We start from the raw sequence: 12674 nt of genomic DNA, 5'->3' as shown, positions 1-12674 counted from the left end.
GGAGTCCTACAAGCACAGTGCTCAGTCCTCCCAGCAGGCATCAGGAAACACCACATGAGCTGGTCCTGAAGGTTCTCCAGGTAGACCATGTGGGGAATGGGCCCGTGTTAAGACAGACAGAGAGCAGATGTGGAAGGAAGACTAGGCCTACGGAGAGTCCCCAGAATGGCAAAGGTCAGGCATGACTAGAGCACTTGGCAAAAGTGAGGGGTTCCAGTTTGAGGAGGAGAGAGACAGTTCACACCCCAGAGGTCGGCTGTGCAGGAGCCTCTGCAGATTGAGAGCAAGGCAGGGACAGCATGAGGCTCAAGGTTCTGCAGCACTGTCTGGTTGGCACTGTGAGAAACAGCCTGGAGGGGCGGCAGTAATCAGGCATTACCAAGAGTGGGAGCAATGGGCTTCAAAGAGAGACAGGAAGCAGACAGTGCAGGGCTGGGGCCTGGGGTATGTGGACATGAGGGAAGGAAGGAAATCCAGAGTGATGGCCTGGTTCCCACCTTGGAGGACCAGGAATGAGTAAGGGTGGGCAGGGGAGTGGGCTTCCGGCCTCCAAGCCACAGGAAACTGCAGGCCTTGCCTAAGCAGCGAGGAAGACAGAGATACGGCCCCCAACTGACAAGGGGACTTCCCGGCCTGTCCGCCCAGGGGGGCTCTGAGAAAGATCACAGGGTGGTTCTGGCTGAATGAACACGGATGACCTCTGAGAGCTGTCAGAACCAGGCTTTGAAGCTTAAGGGGAAAGGTCTAGAAACAGAGGTCCCTTTCCAAAACCCAACTGTGATGTTGAACATGGATTTATCCTCCCTGATGGCAAATGCAGTCTGGCTCATCACTCAGAGCTTCGAAAGTCTGATCCAGTTGGACCATCTATTCCCACTGACTCATCCACCAAGGACTCTGAAAGTGACTGATGTGGGCTGGTGGCAGAAATCCAAAAGGCCCCCAAGGAGGGTTAGGAGACTGGAGTTGACGGCGGCTTTCTGGCCCAATCCAGCGAGTGGGTCCGTGTGCAACCGGGCAGGGCCTGACGCCGGGCCCTGCGAGCACGGCTGGTTGGCACCCCAGCAGCCAAGGGGGAGACAATGAGACTGTTTCTTCCTCTTGGCGGTGCCACTGTCTTGACACTGAGGGCATTGATGGGCTGGTTACCATGGGAACCTGAGCTGCTGATCCCATCCCAAGGATCTTAAGGCTCCCTCCCGACAACTGACGGCTATTCATCCCAGTTCTGCGCGGCACTGGACAGAAGGCCTTGTGCCTGCTGCCAGGTCTTCATAGACATCCACGAGCAGGGGCACAAGGACATCAGGAAGACCTGGGGTCTAAAGCATCTATGGTGGGTGTTGTAGCACCATGCTGGGTGCAGCTGAGCTGATCTGGAGGCAAACCAGAGGATCACAGGAAAGGTCTTCTATGCATCAGCACAAATCTGGGAGGTGCTTGCCTACCAAAAGTGACTCCCAAAAGCACAGGATTAAGATAAAAAGTGTGGGTGGAGATGGTTCAGTCAACTGACATTGAAATGTAGAAGCCCGGGGTCTGCTCACACACTATTCACAAATGTTCATACCCTTCCCTCTGCTTGTGGCTGGGGCCACAGCTTCCTACCTCAGAGGGCCAGCACCCAATAGTGAGCACACACACCACACTTGAGCAAATGAGGCTCCTGGTGTGGCTTCTTGGCCACAGAGAAGAGGCAGAGTTGGAACTGATCTTAGAGAGCACCCAGGAGCAACAGTGGACGGGTACGACAGAAAGCCCGATGGATGAGCAGAAATGAACAAGCCAACAGGCCAAGTCAGGGTGACTGGCGCGAGGAACATAGAAGACGGGCATGTCAGCTGGGCTGTGGACATCCAAGCAGGCTGTGGACATCCAAGCAGGACATCCAAGCAGGCCAGGAAGGAAAAGGAGCTAACCAGGGGGATAGGGAGTAGGGAGCACCATTCTAGATTGAGAGCATGGCATAAGGAATACTAAGGAAGCAAGAGCAGGAAGGAAGGGCTTCATTAGAACTAGACTGGGGCCAGCTCAGAGGCAGCCAGGTGGCAGCAGGAGGGCCTGCAGCAGGGTGGGCAGGTGAGAGGTGACAGACACCTGCGCTGGGCATGGCAGGGAAGAAGCAGGAGCAGCTGGGAGCCCTGCAGGAGGCTGACAAGATGGCGTTGGTATAGGTAGGATGGGAGCAGGGCGAGGTGGCAGGGACCAGGCATCTAGCTCAGGCCCCAGCGTAGGCAGTGGTCCCTTCTGCAGACAGGCACCAGGAGAGAGGAGACCTGCAGCAAAGGATGGTTAGTTCAGGTAATAATGAGCAGCTTAAGCCACTAAGAGTGGCATCCCAGGAGGACCGGAAAGGGTTGTCCCACTCCAAAAGGGAGGGAATGAAGCTTCAAAGCTGATGAAAAGGAGCCACACAGACTATTCTGGACAGAAGCACTATGAGCGCCGTGTGTGCACATGAGCCAGGCGGAGGAAGGACAGACAGCGGTCAGCGTGGTCCACGGAGACACTTGTGTCAGCCACAGCCACAGGAAAGCTTCCTCTGCTGGCCTGATGGCTGAGAAGCCGGGAAGAGGTTCATCTGCCAAAGGTGGTGACAGCGGAAGGTGAATTGGAGGGTGTGGGCTTCAGCCCTGGCCTGTCAGTCGTTTGCGATCTGCAGCAAGTCAAACTTAACTGGAACTGAGGTCTCCCCACAGCTAAACAGCCTGGCGAGTGCCCTGCAGGGTTGGTGTAAGGTCCCAGAGCGAACAAGAGCACCCACTGGAGAAGCGCTCCCTGTGGACAAGCACCTTCAGGGCTGTGGTCAGGGCCAGCACCACACCAGTCTGCAAGTCAGGGAACTGAACAACTCAGCAGCCCCTTGAGGGCAGGGCGATCAGAGAAAGAAGGGGAGATGTGTCAGTCACCTGGCTCGGACTGGAAGGTCAAAGGAACAACTTTTTAGAGGCAAAATCTGTGCAGAGGCTCAGAGGCCCAAGCAAGTCGGGTATATGAACAGTTACCCCTGTTGCCACCAAAAGCCCAGGGCTGGGCAGGGGCATCCAGCCTTGTCTTCAGGCTTTCCTGCCCCATCAACAGCTCCGTGTCTCTGATTTGCACTTTTCTACCAGAGAAATTCAAGCCCTTCCAATGGCCCAGGGAGCTGAGACATCCACTCTGCCCTGATTCTGAGCTCCCTTTGGACACAGCCTTCCAGAGTTTTCCTGGTTCCAAGCACTGTGGTGCAGCCACACAGATCCCAATGACTGAGGAAGGTAGTCCATGCCAATAAAACCCTGTCTGCTAAAAATCTGTTTCCATCTGAATTGAGATGTCAATCAAATGGGATGGTCTGCTACAAGCTTCAGCCCCAATCTTGTCTGTTCCCCCCAGCACACACACAGACCTCACCCTCTCCCCTCCCCCAGGCTGGCCGTGTGTGCGCATGCCTCTTGGCTCAGGGGGTAAAAGCAACAGTCTCTTACCAACGATCAATACCAGTGAACTAGGTCACAGGTGACTGCTATTCTAGGCTTCCCTCTTGTCCCCTCCTAAGCCCCTGACACCCTAGTTGGAACAAGTTCTGGCCCATTATTTACCATCTGCTTAAACTCCAGCCGGTTTCTTGTTGCAAGAACAAGCTGTCTATAGCGTGACAATTTCCCTCCGCTGACAAGTAAATTTTGCAGGCCCACCTGAATTTGGGGCCAGGTATGTCAAGCGCAGTAGCTATTCTATTCTAAGTAAAACTATTTAAAGCAAGTTCAAAATCATTTAAGGCTCTTAGATCTTTTTGGGCTCTGGCAGCCAGCCTGCCTTTTTATGTTCAGACTCAGAACCAACAAATTAGCTCAATACCCCAGGCAAGACAAAAAGGTAAGGAAGGGATAGTGCCTAAGAGCCACCCCTGAGATAAATTATCACTCCAGGAGCTGCAGACACAGGGTTGCTGCGATCAGTTTGTGAGAAGATCTTGTTGTTGTCCTTTTCACATAAACCATCTGCATTTTCTGGGAGTTACCAATGTCACAGGTGACAATAATATAGGCTGGGTTATTGTCAAAGGTCCTTAGGTTAGCACCAAGACCACCTCTACCACCAGATGATGCCAAGGAAAAGTCTGGCTGAGGGAGAAGACAAGGTCCTGGGCTCTGAGTCCATCTCTGTCCATGCAGGCCTGCGGTCAGCAGCAAGGATTCCGTTTCTCTAGGTCACCATTTCTTGACATGGCTTAGCCCAGTCTAAGAGGTCTAAGGCTGTGGCTTCTTGCCCTGGGCCCAAGACACCTGTAGGACCAAAGATGTGCTTCAGGTGGTCTGGAACACAGTGATGTGTATATGATGTGAATTGTTTTTTTATCCCCCTACCCTTTTATTTTTTAAAGATTTAATTATGCATACAAGAACTGGGGTACAGACCAGAGGTGTAGGGGGTGAGAGGATTCATCAGAGACAGAGTGGGAAGCAGAACAGGCAGACTGACTGAAATACACTGCTGAGGGGAACAGTGGGTGAGACGAGAGGTCTGCTGCGCCATGTGGGTCAGCAGCCTGGCCGGAGATCAAACTCGTGCTTCAATGGCTATGGATAGCTTCATAGTGCTACATCTTAAACCCTTGCGTCACCAGGGAGGCCCCCCGCTTTTAAGAGTTCATGTGTATATGTGTGCATGAGTATAAGTATATGTGTACATATGTGTACACAGGCACATGTACTTACACATGTACACATACATGCCTGTACACAGGTATACATTATAATATATATTCTGATACAAAGAAAGAAAAGTGTGAAATGCTTGAAGAACTTTAGGCATGTACCTATATAAGTATATTATGAATTAGAACACTGTCAATAAAGTTTAAAATTCCACTCCTCCATTTCGTTCCCCTCCCTCCCTTTTCAAAGAGGATAGCTAAGTAGAATTTGATGGGGATCCTTTCAGCCCATGTTCTTCTCTTTTTACTAGATGTGCAAGCATTTATTAATAATACAGAATTGCTTAATGTTACATAAACACCATCAGAGTCTACATCTGCAACTTGCCTTTTTCACTCAACATTATTTTTGAGATCTATAGATAAAGATACTTAATTGGTTAATCCTTTCTCACGACTGTATAGTATTCCACGGCGTGACACTTAATTTCTGCATTCTTCTACTGATGGATACTTGGGTGTGTTTCCCTTCATTTAAAAAATGCCTTGTGGACATTCCTTGTGCACTTGTGCAAGAGTTTCCATTAGAAGTCTAGATGTGAATTTGCTGATGCAATTCAACCTCACCATGAACTGTCAAATTGATCTTCAGAGTAGTTAACCCCACGGCCACTTCCACCACAGGCAGCTGAAAGTCCTCACTGCTTTACATCCTGGCGGATTATGATACTAACCCACCGTTGTCCACCGGGGCCAACCTGATAGGTGTGAAATGGCACCTGCAGGTTGCCTGAGTGGCCCTGCCCCATAACTGCTAGGGATGCTATCCTTCCTCGTGCTCACTGGCCATTTGGATTTCCTCTCTGTCGAATCCCCCATTTGTACACGTCCCCATTTTTCTGCCTTATCTTGATCTTTTCCTTATTGATAAATGCTGTAACCTGTGCATTAATCTGTTTGTTACATGTTATACATGCTTTTCCTAGTCTGTTACTTGCCTTTTAATCCTGTGGTGGGCCTTTGTTATACAGAACTTTTACTTTAACACATTAATCTCTATCTGTTTATTCTTTAATTTTTTTAAAGATTTATTTATTTTTATACAAGAACTGGGGTACAGGCCAGAGATGCTGGGTGGTGAGAGGATTCACCAGAGACAGAGTAGGGAGCAGAACAGGCAGACTGACTGAAATACACTGCTGAGGGGAGCAGTGGGTGAGTCAGGAGAGGTCTGCAGTGCCATGTGGGTTTCTCCCTGGCCGGCCAGGAATCGAACTCATGCTGCAGTGGCTGCAGATTGCTTCATAGGTTGCGTCTTAACCCCTGCGCCATCAGGGAGGCCCTACCTGTTTATTTTTTTAAAAAATTTTTTAAAGATTTATTTATTCATAAATAAATGAATAAATACACCTCTGGTAAACAGGCCAGAGATGCAGGGTGGTAAGAGGATTCACCAGAGACAGAGCAGGGAACAGAACAGGCAGAAAGACCGAAACACACTGCTGAGGGGAGCAGCAGGCAAGTCAGGAGAGGTCTGCTCTGCCATGTGGGTAGCTCTCTGGCCGATCAGGGATCGAACTTGTGTTGCAGAGGCTGCAGGTAGCTTCACAGTGCTGCATCTAATCCCTTGCACCACCAGGGAGGCCCAAATCTCTACCTGTTTAAACTGGTCTTTTTGTAGCTTGTCTAAGAAGTCCTTTCCTCTCCCTACAGCATAGGCATTCCACTATTGTTAATTCTAGAAGTGTCATTTCCATTCTGGTCTTTTAGCCTCTCTGGGATGAACAGTTGTGCGTGTGACATGGAAGCTGACCTTTTTCCCAACAGGAAAGTCTCTTCTCTCAGCACCTTTTATTGCATCCTCCATCCTTCCCTGGCCATTTGTAACTCTTCTGCTCACACATGCAAGTTCCCATGTAAGCCTGGGTTTGAGTTGACTCCACGATGGGTGGAACCTTCATTGGATCAATGTCAGATGTTATTATCACCCACACGTATGCTAAGATTTGCTCTCTGCCAGCACACATTTCCTCCTGTTCTTCCTTTTCAGAGTCATCCCAGGTATCCTGGGATCTTACTCTTCCATAGGAAATTAAAAATTCACTTGTGTGATATCACATTCCATGAAAAAAGTCCTGCTGGCACCTCAACTAAATTGCACTGAACTGGCAGATGAATTTGGGGGGACCTGATATAATCAACCCTCCCATCCATGAATGTATCTCTTCATCAGTCAAACCTTCTTTTTTCAACACTTCTTTCAAATATTTTGTAATTTTCTCCCTGAACATCTCACATTTTTTATATTTATTTCTAATACCTAATAGCTTTTATGCCAGACTGAATTACAATTTTGTCTGTCTTCTGAATGTTGCTGATATATTGGTACCTATTGTGGGTCAAGCAACCCAACTTAACTCTTTTATTAATTATAATAGCCTCTAGATTCTCTTGGATTATTCATGCAAATTAGTCATCTTATCTGTCAATAGTGACATTTGACTCTTCCAAAAAGTTTTTCTTTCTTTTTTTTTTAATGGTGTGGCTTTATCTGGAGGCTGCAGTGCAATGATGAATGAAAAGAGGGGCCAAAAAGAGACTATTTTGTCTCGTTCCTGGAAATGCATATTCTTCAGTGGCAAGGATCCAGAGTCTGTAGCCAACTCTGAAAGGGATCCATGATTCAAGAAAAGGGATAACCACTGGTCTAAATGACCTCACACCACGTAAAAGAAACAGAATCAGGTTATAGGTTATATGAAAGAAAGTAAAACAATCAAGCCAGAAGCTGGAGCATTGCAAAGACCTAGGGCAGTGAGTCAGGGCAGGTACCAAGCCTACCTCTAATTGCTCTTTAAGGGCTTGGGGAGAGTCTCACACAAAGGATCCCTTAGACCAGAGGAGGCAGAAGGAGACAAAGAGCAGGGAGTCTCATTGTCAGAGGTGACACACACATACTGTGTGGACACCGACAGCTTCCATCCCTTGCTGCACCTCAGTTTACTCATCCATAAATCAAAGCTAATAATATCTACATCTTATTTATGAGTCACAAATTCTCCTGGCGGAAAAAAGCAAATAAGATTTTTAAAGAGTTCTTATTGAGTAGAAGTTGGAATGCTCCAGGCCTTTTCCACATTAGCAGGGCGCTGGAGGAGGTGGGGGCGAAAAGCTGGTTTGGGGATAGAGTACCAGGCCCCTCTTGAGTCATACAGACAGGCCCCCCTCTGAGACAGCTCCTATCCCCAACTGATCCCTCAGTCTGTGAAAGCTTCCGCAATGTCGCCCCAGCACCAGGCCTACCGAGCTAGTGACCAGGCTGTGTGGAGTCAGCCATGGCTGCACTGTACAGAGCTGGGGAGACCTGAGAGACTGACTCCCCAGATGTCCCAGATGGAGGGGGTGCAGGCCAGAAGGAACTTCTCTCCCCCATGCAAAATGAAGACTGCTGACTGCATGCAAGACACAGCTCTGTGAGTCTGACAGAACGCTCTCAAAGATCTGACATTTTTGACTCCCAGGCACAGGAAATGTCAGGGGGTGTCTATTCTATCCCTCTCTCCTGCAGTGCCCTGGGAGCTCACAGTTCAACCTCTGCTCCCCTCTGTTCTTTTAATTATAGGAGCTAGAAACCCAGGTGCTTTGTAATTGACCGTGCAGTTTAAAAGTCACTTTTAGCTAAAGACAAATCACTGGGCCACCTGGGCAAAGCACTGAAGTGTGGCAGAAGCCGGGGGCCCTGGGAAAACACGAGAAGCAATGAATGGGGATGGAACCCTGAGGAACACGGTCCTCAGTCTGGACCATCAGCCAGGCAGATTTAGCAACTACAGACAGAAGCGAGTCAGTGCTCCCCAAAGGCAAATATTAAATCACAAGATGTTTGAAGAGACTTGCGTGGCTAAAATATCTATGTCCGAAAGATACGACAGCATCCTCTCCACACACCCTGGCCCGCCTGGTGAGGTGCAGTTCCAATGGCAGAATCTACTTTTCCGGAAGGCCACACATTTCACGTTATTGGCATCTGAGTTGGACTCCGGATGCAGACAAAATGGCATTTATATTAGGGCCGTACCACACTTTGCTGGCTCCTGTCATGGGTAATGATGAAACTAAATTTAACACTGCCTGGCACTAGGGTTTGAGTTATGAGTCTGCACTTCCCTGTCACTTCACTGGATCCTCTAAAAGTGTAGTTTGTAGGAGATTTGTTAAGTGGACCAAGAGGGCCCTGGTGGGACCACTCATTTCAGCCTGCTGAGCCTGCTCCGCTGGCTGTAAATCAGGGTCAGCCTCGGCAGCCTGGACCCCACATCCCTACCCCCAGCAGCCACTCCACAGGGTTGGGGCAGGAAACTGAGACCTGCCTTGGAGGTCCCTTGGAGTTCTGCCCTTTCCAGCCTAGGGCTGTCCTCTCTTGCTCGCTGACAGTACGAGTGACATCTGAGGCCACCAGAGGTCTCCAGGTTCTGGCCAGGGTCACCAGCCCCCACCCCTCTCCGCCTGTGCTTTGCTGCCACAGCACTGAATCATCCCACAGGCGCGCGCAGAACACACGGTCCCCGGCCCTACAGGTGAATATCAGAGGGAGAAGTGACTTGTCCAAGGTCACACCACTGGTATCCACCAGCACGCGCAGAGCAGAGGGCTGCTTCGCGACCAACCGCGGCAGAAGCTCGGAAACAAAGCAATCTCCTGCGTCCCTTGGGGGGCTGGAGGGGCGGGCGGAGCAGCCCCAGCACCTCCAGCCCCGGGAGCACCTCCGGGTCGGAGTCTGGGGCAAAGCCGCGGGAGCGCAGCAGCCCCGCAGCCCTCCCCGCGCGAGTCGCGGCCGCCGACAGAGCTAGGATCCCCCAAACGCCGGGCCCCACGCGCGTCCCCCAACGAGGCACCGGGCGCCCGGGCACAAGCTCAGGGTCCGGGGCCCCGAGCCGCGCGCCCATCGAAGGGGAGAGTCGGGGCCGAGAGGTCGGAGGGCGCCGGGTGGGCACTGAGGACAGCGCCCCACGGGACGCGGCGCCCCGCCGGGCAGGTGTCCGCGCGGGGCCCCACTTCGGAGCGCCAGCGCCCGGCCACCCCGCGCGGGCAGCCGCCCCGGTGCGCGCCCGGCCCGCGGGGGCCCCCTGGGGCTCCCCTCCGAGCGCCCCGAGCGTCCGGCGCGCCGCGCTCCCGGGCGCCTCCCCGCCGGGCGCCCCCGCCACCCCGCGCCCGCGCGCCCGGGGCCCCCAGCCCCCGCGGCGGCCGGTGGAGGCGCCCCCTCGCGCCGCGCCCGCCCGCGGCGGGGAAAGTTTGGGCGCGCGGGGCCGGCCGCACTCACCTGGCCCAAGTTGAGGTAGCCGTGCGCCGCGGCCACGCGGTCCGCCGCGGCCGGGCCCCCCCGCACTTGCACTGCCCAGTGGTTGGTGTAGACGGGGCGCGGCGGCGGCGCGGAGCAGGCGGCGGGCAGCGCGAGCAGCAGCAGCCAGCGCCAGGCGCGCGGCGCGAGCGGCCGGAGCCCGGGCCCGCCGGCACCCCCCGCGTCCGCGGCGGCGGCGATCCGGGGCGGCCGGGGCCCGGGCGCGGGCGGCGCGCGCGGAGGCATGGCAGCGGAGGCTCGCGCGGCGCCCGAGCGGCGAGTGCGCCGGGGGGTGGGGTGCCGCCTTTTAAAGCCGCTCCGCGCCGGGAAGCGCCGCCGCTGCGGGCGGGAGCTGGGGAGGAGCAGGCGGCCGCGGCGCGTTCCCGCCCGCGCGGCCCGGGGGCGCCCCTGGGCCCGCGCTCCGGCGGCCGCCCCGGGGCCCGCCGCCACCCCGGGGACCCCGCGGCGGCGCGGGCGGCGGCCGCGGGGAGCCCCGAAACGCCCCCCACCGGGGAACTTCCCCGCAGACTTTGGGGCTCTTGGGACGCGGGCCCTGGGGGGGCTCGACCCCACGTGTGCTACTGGGAGCCGGGGGCTCTCCGGGGGCATTTCAGGGGAGTCCCCGCTCCCGGACGGCGGGCTCCGGCCAGCGGCCTCGCGCCCGCGGGCATCCTGCAGGCTGCCTTCTCCCGGAGGGGTCGGAGGGGCCCCTGGCCTTGCTGGCCTCTGCGTGAGCCCGCGGGGGTGCCAGGGGTCTGGGGTCTGGGAGAAAGAAGCCGCAAGGTGAGACCTGGGCATGGCCTTGTCGGGCCCGGCCTGCCGGACAGGAGGGCCACATGGCGTGGGGCCGGCATTTGGCACATTGGCTGGATTCGGTGAGAGACGGAGCCCCCGGCTGCAGTGGATTCCCGCAGCAGGCTCTGCAGGCGAACCCCCAAACTGCCCGCTTGCTTGCGTCTGTGCGATGCTTGCCCTGCAGGGCGCCCCACCTGCAAGTGGGCCGCGAGGATGACCTGAGTTCTTGCCTTACAGTACGCTGTGGACAGACGTTTGTTTTCATGAGCCCAGGCCCGACACGTGTCCAAGGTGTTCAGGGTGTGGTGTCCAAGGCGTGGAGACTTTTATTTTTAGAGTTTGTAGTGCTTTGAATTTTTTTCATCCTACTTTTTTTTTTAATCTTTTCCCGACTCCCCAAATTAAGCTCTCTTGGGTGTCTTTGGTTTGTTTGGGATTTCTTTTATTGGGGTAGCACTAGTCCACAACACTATATAGGACCCAGATGCCACCACTGGCACCCACCACCAAGACCTGGTAGTCTTGCACCTTAGTCTGGGGGGCCTCCTCCAGGCCCTGCTCTCCAGCCTCCGGAAGCCTTAATTCCAGATTTCTCGGACTTCTTGTTGGTTGGGTCTGTGACCCTTGGTTTGTTTCTATGTATTCCACATCTAAATAAAACTATTTGTTACTTGTGTTTCTTCTTGTGACTTATTTCCCTTAAGCATCATCCTTTCCAGTTCCACTCATGTTGTCACAAATGGCAACAGTTCATTTTTTTTTTTTTTATAGCTCGTCCTAGTCCATGATGTTTCTATCCCACATCTTCCCCATCCAAGCATCTGTCCAAAAAAAGCCCCCACTGAGCTGGGACCAGTCAGTGGGAAAGTGAGCTGAATCATCCTTGCCCCTGCTCTGCCCGGAGCTACCTGTAGTCCTGAGATGTCTGTGTGGAGCTCTCTGCAGAACACAGAGCTCACCACTCACCTCGGGAACAAGCCAGTGGTGAGAGGTGAGGTTGTCAGGGTCTCACTCCCATCCCCTGTGTTCTGTTGGCCAGAACTGGCGCTCTGTGGAAAGTCAACCCTTCACCCTCATTAATACAAGGAGGGAAACAGAGTAGGCCAAGAAGGCCTTGAGGTGGAAAGAAAACCACTCCTCTGATGGACAGTCTCTCTGGAATGTTCTACAGAATTCGCTGGTCTGAGACTTGGCAGAATGAGGGTAGGTGATAAGGCGCAGGAGGGCGTAGGGAGAGAGCAGGATCGGTGGAACGGCTTCCCCAGGTCTTCTCCAACCTGCCTCTCAGAGGCCCTTTGGTTTCGTAACCCACATGATTCATCCCTTCTGCAGGCGTGAGTCATCCCGAATGGAGGTGGGAGAACAGGAGGCGTGGCGGGAGGCCTGTCAGGGATAACCAGATCCGTGTTCACAGCACTCCTGCCAAAGGCCCCTTGGAACCGGGATTGATTTCCCGCTCGGCCTTCTCCTTTCTACTCTAGATGCAACTTACCCCCCCCACCCCCCGCCTCTGGTAAGGTGGGTCCTGTTCCTGGGCAGACGCTCCAGCCCCGCCCCAGGCCGTAGAATGCAGGGCCCTGTGTCCCTCCTACAGACGCTGGACACGCCCCTGCCCCTGCCCCCTTGATTCAAGGTCAACACAACAGACTGCCCTATGGCAGCAGGCACTGCCAGTAGGACAGAAAGAAGAGCAGAAACCTGATAGCCCCCTGGCTGCACCCAGAGCAGGGACACTGGCCTGAGTCAGGGGACTAGACTGGAGACTGTGCTCTGTCACTTAGCAACAATACATCTGGACGACTGTCACCACTCTGGCCCCTGTTGGCCACAGACTCTCAGCTCCATCCTGGATCTCATGTTGTGCTCCTTCAAGCACGTGGCCCTCTTCAACCTACGTTATGA

General features: G+C 54.0%; 1 protein-coding gene across 3 annotated transcripts in view; it reads right to left on the bottom strand.

The window, feature by feature from the left end:
• PCSK6 (proprotein convertase subtilisin/kexin type 6) overlaps window positions 1-10223 on the bottom strand; it is a gene marked incomplete at both ends in the record, with an annotated part of 162505 nt that extends 152282 nt beyond the window's left edge. For all 3 annotated transcript variants that reach the window (XM_084253905.1, XM_084253906.1, XM_084253907.1), the window contains one exon: window positions 9960-10223. In XM_084253905.1, coding sequence (XP_084110031.1) covers window positions 9960-10223 — 264 coding nt within the window. The remainder of the gene's footprint in view (window positions 1-9959) is intronic.
• Window positions 10224-12674: the final 2451 nt, after the last annotated feature.

This window comes from Talpa europaea (assembly GCF_964194135.1).
Source record: "Talpa europaea genome assembly, chromosome: 14".
Classification (NCBI taxonomy): domain Eukaryota; kingdom Metazoa; phylum Chordata; class Mammalia; order Eulipotyphla; family Talpidae; genus Talpa; species Talpa europaea.
This window is presented reverse-complemented; position numbering and strand designations above follow the sequence as displayed.